The 13,925-nt window shown below is 37.1% G+C and overlaps 1 protein-coding gene across 3 annotated transcripts in view; it reads left to right on the forward strand.

Moving 5' to 3' along the window:
• The first annotated feature begins 7,947 nt into the window (after nt 1-7,947).
• The window catches only part of LOC139977685 (uncharacterized), a 39,337-nt gene continuing 33,359 nt past the window's right edge, over nt 7,948-13,925 (forward strand). The window contains exons 1-8 of one of the 3 annotated variants that reach the window (XM_071987182.1): nt 7,948-8,084; nt 8,178-8,507; nt 9,296-9,607; nt 12,240-12,344; nt 12,743-12,761; nt 12,922-12,992; nt 13,395-13,425; nt 13,588-13,694. In XM_071987182.1, the coding sequence (XP_071843283.1) occupies nt 8,024-8,084; nt 8,178-8,507; nt 9,296-9,607; nt 12,240-12,344; nt 12,743-12,761; nt 12,922-12,992; nt 13,395-13,425; nt 13,588-13,694 (1,036 nt within the window). In that variant the 5' untranslated portion in view covers nt 7,948-8,023. The remainder of the gene's footprint in view (nt 8,085-8,177; nt 8,508-9,295; nt 9,608-12,239; nt 12,345-12,742; nt 12,762-12,921; nt 12,993-13,394; nt 13,426-13,587; nt 13,695-13,925) is intronic. The other 2 variants (XM_071987183.1, XM_071987184.1) reach the window with 2 other exon arrangements.

The raw sequence follows: 13,925 nt of genomic DNA on the forward strand, positions 1-13,925 counted from the left end.
CCTTGCCTCCACCTGATCAGCCTTCTCGGCCCAAGTGGTGGCCTCCGGGGCACCATAACCTAGCCAGATGCCATTTACCCTGATCATGACATCTAACCAAGTAGCATCAAATGGGAGGGATTGGCCGCGCCAACCTCCTTAACGCAGCCTTTTGGTCTTGGACTTGTTAAGTCTGGCACCAGTAGCCTCTTGGAAGGTGGCCAAAACCTTCGATAAAGACTTGAAGGAGGCGAGGTCCTACGCAATACAAGTGACGTCATCGGCATATTGCACGCTTGTAACTCTAGCCTTACCCGGTACATTGAAGGGGTTGAAACCCAAGCATCTGTCCAGCGAGGTACTGAGCGTTTCGCTGAAGAGAACATACAACAACGGGGAGAGGGGACAACCCTGACGGACTCCCCTATGAACCGGGAAGAGACCAGAAGTTAATCCGTTAACATTGACCATGCTCGAGACGTCCTTATATAGTAACGAGACCCAACGAATAAACACTGAGTTCAATCCGAAGGACTCTAAGGTTCTGAACAGAAAGTCGTGATCTACCATGTCAAAGGCCTTCTCCTGGTCCAAGGAGACCAGTACACATGGCAAATCACGAACTTTAACAAACTCGATCAAGTCTCTCATCAACCAGAGGTTATGTTGAGTACAAGTCTGGAGAGGACCTACAATATCCGGCATCACATCCGCTAAGCGATTTCCTAATGCTTTGGCCAGGATTTTGTAGTCCACAGTTGACAGCGTTATTGGACGCCTATTTGGGTCCAAAGGGTCTCCCGACTTTGGGAGGAGAACAATATTTCCAACCCGCTGTGTTTGGCCTTATGTGATTCAACTGGAAAGAGGTAGCGAACACGTCTCTCAAGTCCCCACGAGAACCTCCCAGAAGGTCCTATAGAAGTCAGCAGGGAGGCCATCGGGACCGGGGGACTTTCCCTTCTTCATCGCTGCTACCGCTGTCCAGAGCTCACCAACGGAGAGATTCGAACCCAAGCTATCGTTTTTACTCTGAGAGGGGGGGGGGGGGGTTGTCGATACCAGACAACAAGTCTTCCTGGAGATCCTCGCTAACAGCAGCCCTGGAGTACAGGTTTGAAACGAACGATCTAAATACTTCAGATGACTAGTGACCTGACTTAGCGTGTGTTGTTCGCAGAATTGACGTTGTGTTTATGAAGGGTGCACAATCGTACAAAATCTCCCAATGAGTCGGTATTCACATCTGGTCGGTTTTCCCTCAAGTTACCCTATTATATAGTTGACTCAATGTAATTGCCCCCTCATTTGTTCATTTCTGATTTTTACAGCCAGATATATGACATTTCCTTTTTTGCTGGCAGCCATCTTGGATGTTGGCCGCCATCTTTGAAATGGGTTGCCCAAGCAACATGCCATGACCATCATCTGTTTCAGTGAACCCGGAAACACCTGAATTGACCCCTCATTTGTTCATCTCCGATTTTTACAGCCAGATATATGACGTTTCCTTTTTTTCTGGTGGCCATCTTGCATTTTGGCCGCCATCTTGGAAAATCGGAGCCGATCAAGTGGGTTCCACTGATAAAATTAATAGATAGGTCGAAAAGAAACTCCATGCCAAATTTGGTACTTTTGTCCGGCCGGTAACGTTAAAGTTGCTAAAGCCACCTAACTACTAGTGATCACAGTTCAGACTATTAGAAAACTCTAGTTTTATGGGTTCCAGTCTAATGTTTGTTGATTGATACGAATTAATGGAAACAAAACACATTCTCCCAACTTGATCTTTGTCAATTATGTGCATCTTTGACTAACCCAACTGTAACAAGCAGTTTCTCTATCTATATAGGTTTTTTGCCTTTAGTTCTCCTTTAAGTGACGATCGTTTGACGCTTCGATGCTAAAACGTGACATGCTTCCTATGCCACTTGAGACCAAAAGTTGAGCACTACATCTGGTGTTTTCACAGAGTCCTCCATCTTACAAAAACATTTTTTTTACAAACGTCAGTGTTTTGTTGCATTTTGGGGGATACTGAAGATCAAAAATGTAATGTACAGCGAAGAGGCCCATGAATGCCATCCACATCAAAGAACACTCTCCCGCCAGTTCTTTCTCTACATATAGCTGAAATGATTCGCTCTCCACTCCCATATCGCACACAATGAAAGCAGTTAACGGTAACTGTAGGCTACATGTCCTGGACAGTGGTTCTTTATCAAGACATCAACACTCTCCTGTAGATGAGCAGGGATGTACAGCAAGGCTTTGGCTGTTAAATAGGCAAAGAAACATATTCTGTTACATAATGAGTATATAAGGCTCGGACAAAAGCAGACCACTATCTATACCCACTATCGACCAACAAATGTACCAAGTTTGCAGAGTTACAGCAATTTGACAAGTTTGACCTTTGACCCCTTAAATTAATTTAAATGAACACATTGGTTATCCATTATAACAACCAACAGGGTCATTCCATGCTAAATGATCAAATCTTCAGAAACATCCCCATGTCACCCCCTTACATTTCACTGAAACTGATTACTTGAAACAGTATGTTTCAAACTAATTCACAGAACTTTTTAGCTCTATAGCCAGAGTGGTTCAGAAGTTATGGCCCTCTGAAAACAGCAAAACATATCATAATTTCAGAGACCTAGCCCAACAACATTGACCAGAGTTCCCTGGAAATGTAGCCTATATGTGGGTTTTTTTTTGGTAACGTATTAGGACTAAAGTGATAATTTGCTTTCGTTGAGAGCTATAACTTATTAACCTTTGATATTTTGACATTCCAGAGAAACTTTTCAACTCATATTTGATTTGATTTCGGTTTTTTTTATATGAAGTGATGATAAGCCAAACCGCAACCCTGACACATCTCTGATAGCAAGGTGTCTGGATACAGAAGGCTCGATATGTAAAGATCAATACAGATCTAAATATTCAATTGTTCATTACAAGTATCAACTTTGGGCATAGGCTAAACTAAGACAGGAATTTTCTGTTTTCTAAAAATAAAGTTTTGTCAAAATACCATATTTTAATCCATATTGATGAGTCTTTGAGACTGCCTACATCTAGCCTTGGATCACAATTACATTTGAGATAATACTTGTTTTAAATTCAAATAAAAAATATTCATTTTGACAATTTTATAAAATGACAAATTCCAAGATGTTTCTCTGGTGAAAATTCCGCCTTAAGTTTAGGCTATACCTCATGTGCAGTATGTACGTGTTGTGTAAGTACAGTACTGCTCACAGTATTTATTGTTTATTGTGACCTTGAGGGAGTTTATGGCATAAGTAGCTGATGAGGGATCACTTATTCAATCCCTGGCAATTAGATGATCCCAATAATTAAATTTTATGATCAACAGGTGAATAAATTAACCAGAGCGATTATTTCTAAAGCTTTTCATTAAACTTTCGTCCTCGTGTGTACTGTATCTAGTGCTACTTTAGAGGTAAGGGCAAAAAGGCATTACTATTGTTTTTGGTATAGGTCACCTGAGGTCACAGAGGTCACTCACCAAACCCCTCACTGTTACCTGAGTTCCCGAGTAGAGATATCTAGGTATATGGGTCTAATTTTCCTACCTGCTGCAATCACAAGTTGGGATCCAACTTTTTTTACTGGGGAGGGGACTTACTTACCATACTTATTGCCCTGGGTGTCTTCTGGAATAATATTTACCCATTCTGCAATTTTCTTGGGGTCTTCATCTTCAACAGCATAGGGATGATATTTGATATTCCAGTGACAAACTTCACCTGTAAGTTCACTTCAGTCACTCGAAAGAACTCTGCTATAATCTGTAAAGTATTGTACAGCACTGGTGTTAAAACAAAATTCTGTACAATACATGAAATAATGGATAATCTTAAATCTGATTATTCTAGGATTCACACTCTTGAAAATATGAAGATTTGTATTTAGTTTTTTAAAACTATAGAATCAATAATGCCATAGCTCAACCACAGTACAATGCTTGATATAATTGAACATTGTAGATGCTGTTCAAATCAAGTTTCTATTGGACACTTGCAGTCACAATACCATATCATAAGTGTTAGTTATTATGAGTGAATACTACTGTTTGTGGTGCTCATGAATATTAATCAGTCATGGGATCAGAGATCTAAATCTTGATAATGACACACATGATTTTCACTGTTTGACCTTCTGTGATTCAAAATGACCTTTAACCTTCAGTGTTAGAACACTATTTTTTAAGCCAGTAACTTTTTTTGGGAGGCAACTACATCCTGATTTTTTTTTGTCGACAGGGTTCTATATCTCTTCTACAAAAAAATAATCAGATTATTTCAACATGACGCGATTTGAGTTATTGGCTGTCAAAGACGACCTCTTTTGTACATCGGAGCAACTTAACAACTTCATAAATTAATATTGAGAAAGCTAGAACCCTGAAATTTGTTTAGGTGTAAGGAATTAATACTTATATTTGAAGTATATAACCCTGGCAGCTCTAACATGATTACTTTAGTAAACAATTTGCATCAAAGACCCTTCCTCATGCTGAATCGCAGCATGAAATAGCAACTTTAGAAATGCACAACTTGCAAATATATTATAGTAATAGCATTGTAATCATTATTTCGTAGTTTTTGGACTAGACACAATAAACATTGAAAGATTAAGTACCGTGAAGAAAGGGTTTAGGAGCACTTTAAAAATTAAAAATAGCACACTTTTAGTGAAACATACAAAAAATTGAATATTTTGACACTTTTATGTTGACCTAACTCCACAAGACAATGTTTATGTAGCCTAATGTTTTATATTCCTGAACTATGTGATAGACTCTATAAGCATATGTAATATCAAGAAAATGCCAAATGCCACGGTGGCGACAGATTGAGGAATTTCAGTGAGAAAAATCAGCCAATTGTGAATTAATGTAACTGAAATTTTCAGAATTTGCTTATTTTATGATTATGGTGTTCTAATCATACACAAAATTTGAAAATTTTTGGAGAGGGTGCAGCAACAGCCATCTGTGATTTGACAGGGAATGTCCCTTTACCATACATTCAGGAGTTAAAGTCCTGTAGGGCCTAGCCTATTGACTCAATTTAGAAAATTCCTAATGACTGTTTATTTTGTACAGTCGGTCTGCTCACTCTGTTGCAGAGGTATGTGTAGCCTACCGTAACATTAGGGTCTACAATTGCAAAGTAGTTAAACTAGGCCTAGCGTAGGCTATCTACTATCTTTTATTGGCCTAACACCGTATCATACTATTGGACACCTACTACTAGGCTAGTACTTAACTATGCTAGGCTAACGGCCTTTGGCGTAGCCTACTAGTACTACCTGCTTTCGTTTGTTTAAACGTTTCAGGTGGTAGGTCTATTAGATTAATGAATGTGAATGATACTTATTTATATACAATACACATAATATATGTTTATGATAACATATATTTGTAATCTGAGATTACCTCTTTATCTATCACGGTGACGATCAGTATACTGTAACTAGCTGGCTAATAACGTATGTTGTGTGTGAAGCTGCTGTTTATCACATAACATCATATCCATGTGCAACCGGCTAGCACCAGCGTTACCAGCGACAGTTGAACAAAAAACGCTAGATTTGCGAAAATAAAACCACCCTAGAAAACGCTAAATGGTAGTTTCCCTAAATTTCGTGTTGTTTCGAGTCAATTTAGCACAGATTCGTTGGATGAATGGTCACCAATCACAAAATATATTTTGAATAGTTGATATGAGTGATAGTCTGACCCAGAAAATCTGAAAAAAACAATGAAAATTTTCGGTAGGAAATTCCGAAGATTGGGCAAAAATACTCAAAATATATTTGGATGGGTCTCCAAGTAAGAATTTTGTTTAAAAAATCTGAAAAATGGTCTATTTTTGGTTAATTTAACTAGTTTTAGGCAAAAAAAGCTAGAATTACACAATTAGAAAAAGCGTACTTTACAACCCCAGAAATGACTAAAAACGCTAGATCTAGTGTAAAAACGCTAACGCTGGTAACACTGGCTAGCACTACTATTATACTGTACTTATCAACGCGTATAAACGTTGAACGCACGTAAGAAAAATATACAGACTGTACTGTAACATGCCCAAGAAGTCTGTTTTCGTGCTTTGCTTTTGGCGGGAACATAGTAACGGACGGTCACTACGGTACATGTCAGTATGTAAGGCATATGAGTACCAAAGGGTGTCACGCTGATTCCAACCTTTCAAAGATGTCATCTGACCCCTTACTACCTTAGTCTGACCCCCGTAATGATTATCTACAGGTGCCAGTTGTAAATGAGTATCAAAGAGTGTCACGCTGATTCCAAAGGTGTCAACTGACCCCGTCAAATTGTTTTGACTCCACTAGCCGGCTTATTGCTGGACACCACAGTGGTGTATTTTGACACCTCTATCGAGGTAAAATTGATGATAACACCCAAATGGTGTCAACATAAGAATGTGCATTCTCGGAGCGATGCAAGAATGACACTCTTGAAGGGGTCATTGTGAGTAACGTACTGTGGGTGTAAAATGCGTAAAAATGGTGTCTATAATACATATACCCTTGAAAAGTGTCAATTGACACCTAATTTTATTTTCAGTGTATCGTCGGTATAAAACACTATTGTACAGTCAAAATGTGCAGCTAAGGTCAATACCCACAACTCAGTGTGCATAGCAGCGATGGTCCAACTAAAGATAACAATGAATCACATTTCATTACTGTCTGCATTTTGTAGCGACAAGAAAAATAACTTTACTTGCAAGCAACGAAAAAAAAAAAATTCAGAGGACGGTACGCGATTTGAGGCTAGTCTTCAATGCCTTTTATAAAGAATATTCAACGTAGTTGTTAAAGAGAAAATGTTTTAAACGTCCTTAAATGATTTCAAAAAGCTTTAAAAAATCAATTTATTAGCGGTGGCATTGAACTTAGTGAATACAGCTAGCTCTTTAGAAAATAAATATGGGGATAGTTAAAAGGATGTTCCTCCTCGACAGAGCCAAGCTGAGATACCTGGAATGAACAATTGACCAGTGGGCATTAATTACGAGCAGGAATATAATTTGGTAGCATATAAATAGTTTATTTATTTCAGTATAAAGGGTTGAATAGTTTTCAGTTCGGGGATACAGTAACCTTCAGGTTTAGCAAGAATATAATCAATATTTATTTTTCCTATAACTATGACTTTAATTTCCGATAAAAGGTGAGGTGATGCTTCAAATGAGATGCTTGTTCACATATCAAAGAACCGATTTTTTTTTTAAATATGATTCTAAGCTTCGTCAAAGTGGAATGTACCATAAACATAACAATTGCCTGCAAAAGAACAAGTGACCGTTGGTTGCCTTAATATTGCCAGAAAAATTAAGTTACTTTTCACTAGGGTAATTGCAAGACAAGAAATTCTTCAAATAGTGTGACTCTTGCCGTAACGTTTTGCTATAAGATTATTTGGAAATGATGAAGTGAAAGTCGTTACCTGATAAAACAAAATAACTGAAAATCTGCAACTTCTAAGGAATTATATTTGACCACAATAGGACCTTGCTTCTTTCGCATATCGCCGGACCAGTGACCCTTTAAGCATATTCAAAGAACAACATACGCATTCTCGTTGCTCAAAAGTGGTTGTTACAAAGTAATTTACAATTCATTATCGGAGAGGTTAAGAACATCATTAACACTTAAGACTGAGCTATAAATACCATTACGCTTTATAAACAAATCTCAATTATTCAATTTCTAGGTTTCGTAGCCTAATGTTTAATCAACCTGCTGGAAATATCCGCATGTCTGCCCTCTTCATTACGCTACCGTGCGTCCTTCCCCGTAAAACAACAGTATATTGATTAGGTTTCCATTTTTTAATGGTGACATATTAACAGATATGACTCCATTTCAGCCAATCAGATGAATTTAATATCGATAGACAAGGGTTATAAAATCCAATATTACATCACGTATAATATGCACATAACTTGTAACGGCAATACATACATAGGTAGAAATTATGAAGATATCAAACTTGTGCAGGCTGCTATTTTTGATTTACATTGTGTTCTGCTTTTGCGGTAAGTAAATCCCTACTCTATCGACCTTGTAATGCTTAAATGTGAAACTGCTGTGTTTATGTTTATGTTTTTGTTATTGTTTTATATTCACAGATGCTCAGGAAAGAGCTGTTGCTGTGTGTCATGCAGGAAAAGGAGTTTCACCAGGACAAGTTACTACGTGCGAGAGCTCACATTGTGAACCCGTTTGCCTCGTTTGTGGTGACTATCTACTCAAAGGAGTAAAATGGATAATGGGTGATGCTTTAATAGCTCAGGGCGAGTTCACTTTTGGAGTTATCAGTGGCTCAAAAGTAAACAAGTGCCACGGGAATAGTTCCTCGTTAAGTTTTAGTTCATGTCACCAGCGAATAAATACTACCATTCGATGTGTGCTTGATGAAAACGTCTTGGCCGAATTTAGGCTGGAAGGTCCATCGAAAGGTAAGAACATATTTATTAAGGTAGAGTTCCCTCTTGTACGTCTCCCATTAGGGTTCGAATAAACAGTTGCTATGGTAAAAGTTCCTCTTTAAGTTTGAATTCAAATAAATCAAACCACTCGATGCTATTTCGATGGCACAACATTGGCAGAGTTAAAAAAAGATTGTACAAAAGTAAGCACGATGTTTTGTAAGCCTATAGCAAATTTATTTAAACTATTTACAGTCCATGAATTGAAGTTGTTAATAACTAGACGAAAATAGGCGTCTTCATTTACCACATATTTAATACGACAGGCTATATATTTGCCCTTCTTAAATATCGCTAATAAAATAAAGTAATTGAATATCAAAATTAATTCATGTGATATTTCACTAGTGTTATAGAGAGTCACTGTCAACGCATTTAAATTCCATTTTGCCAGACTTAAACGTATTGACGACATACTTAAATGAGTAAAGAAAGAAGTAAATGATGGAGCAGAATTTGGCTCTTCAAAATCCGAATTAAACACTATCATCTGAATTTCAATAACTGATATTCGATTTACCTGTAAAGTCAATATAATGTACGATTGGTTTTCATTCGACATGATCTAGTGGGTTTTCTTACTTAAAACAAATTTGTCTTAACACTCAGCCATTTTGAAAGGTTGATCTTGCGTATGATCTGACAACAATATAGACTATTACGTCAAAAAAGGACTAATCAGTTCAATAGGAGTTTAAACAAATGTAATATTTAGAGGTCATCAGAATAAATGATGCCTTTTTTCTTCTTTGCTTCAGAAATAGTAACCATATTTGTAGATGGCTATGCATACAGTGATCACATGGACATCAATGAAGTAGGGGGCCCTGTAGTGCTCCATTGTATTATACAATATGCCTTGCCACCCGTTACAATGGAATGGTTTGTTGATGAGAAGAAAGTATATACAGAAACCTTTTTAGATTATACGGATGGTACGACAAATTTTTCGATACCATTGGTTATAGATGCAAATAGCGTTCAACACTCTATCACCTGCGCAAGTTATGGAAATCATATGGAAAATATGAATCAACATATAAATGTTTCAAGTAGCAGGACAATACCAGGTGAGATACGTAGATCAATTCCTGTAAAATATATATCATGACTATTTAGTAAGTCCATGGGATATCCATCCCATGGTTTATACTTCTCGTATCGTACATATAATACTTACAGCAGTCGTTCGCTATGAATATACAATATCTGGCGACTGATATTCAATTTGCCAGGGTATTAACATTTAGGAGCTGTGAAATGTTTAACTAGTCGACGGTTTCATTGCCAATCGATTAAATTTATGGTATGGAATGGATACCATCATAATACCAAGTATAGTAATTAAATAGTCTAGAGCAGTTAGATCTCAAGTAATCCTCATCATAATACAGATTGCGTCTTTTTACAATAAAAAGTCTATAACAAATATCTCTTAAAACTTAGTTGATACCGTTATTTTATATAACTTAAATAATACCATGCCAACTAATCATGAAATAAAACTGAACAAAACTGCTGCTATTTGTATCATCCTCTGATTCTGGAAAGAAATATGTTCAAACAATGAATGCCGAATTGAGAGCCTCTCGGTTATAGTCAAGTGGGTAGATGCAGTTTTGTTAGCGTCCTTTCGCTTTACAGTAATTCAAAATATCAAATAATATGTTCAAACGATGCATGGAGAGCCTTTCAGTTATTGTCAAATGGTTAGTTGCAGTTTCGTAAGCTTCCTGCCTCTTTATTAGTAAATTAGAAATCAAATTGAAGTGTTTCCTTGTCAGAGAAGCAATAGACATAAGCGTTTGACACCCGGATATGTACAAACAATGTTAATCGTATGTTAATGACTTTGGGTATGACAGATATCGTGGTATCATCTGACGAGTGTTAAAAGGAAAATAAAATATAACTGTTAGCAGACTGCTTATCCACTAGAGAGCCTGTGTAATAGAATGTGTAAACGTAAGTTGGCCTGACGTTTCGATCCTAGCAGGATGTTCTTCTGAGACTAAATGACAACTAACAGTAACAGAAGGGACAACAACACACACATAATAAAGACAGGTTAATGAGCATGGTGAACACAAAGAGATATATGTAAGGAGATTAGTAGACAAGGGATGGACAAAAGAAAGCAACAGGGGAAGAGGAGAGGTGGGAGATAAACAGTGGAGGGACAAAGAGAGGATTAAGGGAAGGGGCAGGGAATAAACTGGAGAAGGACAAAGACAGATAGGTGTGGAGAAAAAAGAAAGAAGAAAAAGGAAGAGAGCTGTGAGAAGAGGAATGAGGGGGGGGGGGGATGGGACAAGGGGATATGGAGGAGGAACAGAAGAAAAGAAGAAAAAAATGTCCTTCCTGAATGTTGAGCCCATGAGGTTGAATGTTGCGAAGGCGTTGCATCCACAGCCTCTCTCTGCTGATTCGTACTAAGTCAGGGCGGCTACCTTAGGATTCAATCCCCTGTAGGGACATGTCGTTAATGGTATGGTTGGGAAGGTTAAATTGTTCTCCAACTGGAGTCTCAGTCTTCATGGTGTTGACTGTGGATCTATGACCATAGAATCGCTTCTTGAAGGTGGTTTTGGTTGCGCCAACATACTGTATGCTGCAAACTCTACAAGAGATCAGATAGATGACATTAATGGTTGTGCAAGTGGTGCGACCCTTAGTCTTGTGTGTGAGTTGCGTGCTGTGGCTGGTGATGGAATTAGATTCAGCAACGTGGTGGCAGCAGTTAATGCATCTCGAATTACGATCACACTTGAAATTACCATGCTGAATGGGTGAAGGGTTAGAAGTTAGAGGTGGAACAGCAGCACGCACAAGAATGTCTCGTAGGTTGCGTGGACGTCTGTAGGCGATGGTTGGTTTTTCAGGGACGGCTCGTTGGAGTCTATCTGAAGTGAGGAGAATGTTGTAGGTTGTTAGATGTGATTTGCTGAAGAGGAGGAAGATTTGGGTGGAAAGTAACAACCAGGGGGAGCTTGTAGTTGCAATCTTGTCCCTTTTTTCCCTTCACTGCCAAAGTAGATGATCTGGATAGGGAACGGACTCTCTGAATGGCTTCACGCACCCTTCTGGCACTATGGCCCCTGGCAGTAATGTGTGTTTGTCCAAGCATCTGCATGGCGAATGAAAGAGGAATTGTTAGAGCAAATGCCACGAAGACGAAGTGCTTGACTGAGTGTTAAAATGGTTAAACATATATTAGCGATGTAATTAATTTCTTGCTTTGCACTGAAATGTCCATCAGCCTTCTTTATCGTTCGTTTAATTACTTTCAAAATGCTCATATTTTCATATTTAAGTGGATAATTATGTAGCATGAACCCACTTCAACTTATCGTTAATGGTTTTTAACATTACTTTCAGACATTTTATAATATTAGTAGTTAAATACATATTGCCGCATTTTGTGCAGTATATATGTAACAAACAAAGGTTCAATATACAATGATAAAGGATATGCTTTAGTTTAGTTTCTATGTTCATGAAATCACTTTTCAAGAATAACTTACACACTTTCTGATTCATTATTGAAAAGTAAAGTTGAGGGATGATTATCTTCCGGCTACTCGTTTTAATCTGTTTCTTTAAGTAAGAGTGTCATGACGTATGTTAATGTTTAACATGAGAGCAATAACCTTCATAGGTTGGTGTCAGTTACAAAACACTCTCTTTGCTTGATTTTTACAGAACCTGTGCAGGCCACAAATAAAGGGGTGATTTTTGCTGGTGGAGCTGTGTTCATTTTGGGTTGCCTCTTAGTCTGTGCTTGTTTCACAATCAAGAAATTTAGATGTACGTAAGCATACGCCGTAGACCTCTTAAGTTAATGGACATAAATATGAAAACATGTTAATAATATAAACTAACAACGCTAAATGGTCATTGTATTCTATAAAAGAAAACGTCAATTGAAGGTGAATGTATAGCATTAAACAATAGAAGTGTTGGTATTATTTTGCTCAATGAACACTGTGCAAATACTAATGATCGATACCTATCATGTGTAATCGTAGCTTTGTAACGACTTACAAATAACCGTGAGGTGAAACAGTATCCGTATACAAGCAAGGGATGGGTCTAAAAGCTTATAATGCAGAATATGGATTGGTTGTTACTTAATGCTATCTTATTGTCATTTTGGAAGGACTGAACAAAACAAGAACATTCCTTCTTTCTATTTCTATTTTCAGTAACAAGAAATTTGCAAGGGTAGGTCGCACAAAACATGGTGAAAAGTTTGTTCATTTTCTAGCAATAATATTCCACCAATTTAAGATTATTTATGGTTCGTTATCTATGTTTTGATAAACAGTGCAGATACATTACATCATTGTATCCTCGTTGGTTTTCATATTTTTATTTGTTTTAGAAATCAAAACATCTCATCAAGTTGTCAAATGAACGTACTAGATAAACAAGTCTTTGATACCGATCAATCAAGTAAGATGTTTTTCAAATTTTTCGTTTTTGAATTCGAGTTATGGAGTTCAATGGTTAACTTATACTAATCATGTTATTAAGTAGTAACTTGACGTGATGGTAACTACAACTTCGTACAAAACAATCAATACACAGTAATAGCATTATTTGAAGTACATGTTTGGTCGTATTTGATCATAGCTTGGTGCATTTGGTTACCTTTACACCAGGCTGAAAACACGTTCAATGCATGCATATGCATTCCTTTCTAAATATTATTAAATATACATGTCTCGTGTAGGTTATTACACAATTTGTTTATACTGACGTATCAAATCCTACATCACCTTACAACGATATAAATGAATAGAAGCGAGAGCAAAGCAGTCCTATAACATAGAATATCGACTTTATCATTAACAGTTAAACGACAAGATCTACTGACAGAAGGAAGGTAAGCTGTTTGTTAGTGTCCAATATCGTGTAAAAATCCGAACATATTTACATACTGAATGTTACATTTATTATGATAATAACAGATACTAATCGTTGGTATAGTTCATTTATAATTCACTGTATGCCGCATTATGACTGCATGTGTTACATTTCATGCTAGTCCAAGCGGTGTCGTCTCTGATTTCTGTAGCAGAAAAGAATTACCAAAGATACCTGGGGACGAGGAAAACTCACAAAACTCGCACAATTCTGGAGAAAGTGAACCTAGTAAGTTAAAATCAAAATAACGATTAGTAATTTGAATACATCAAATAAGACTTGTAAGAATATATTTGATATTGTCAGAATCCCTTTTATAACATTTGCCAATAAAAATGAAATAACAAATATTATTTATTTTAATCAACCGCCAAGAAGTAATTTTTTTTATGTAGCAACTGTCCATTTGTTACAACTGAGAACTTTAAATGCTAATATTTATAAATACTAATAAATACT

Source organism: Apostichopus japonicus, chromosome 12, assembly GCF_037975245.1.
Source record: "Apostichopus japonicus isolate 1M-3 chromosome 12, ASM3797524v1, whole genome shotgun sequence".
NCBI lineage: Eukaryota > Metazoa > Echinodermata > Holothuroidea > Aspidochirotida > Stichopodidae > Apostichopus > Apostichopus japonicus.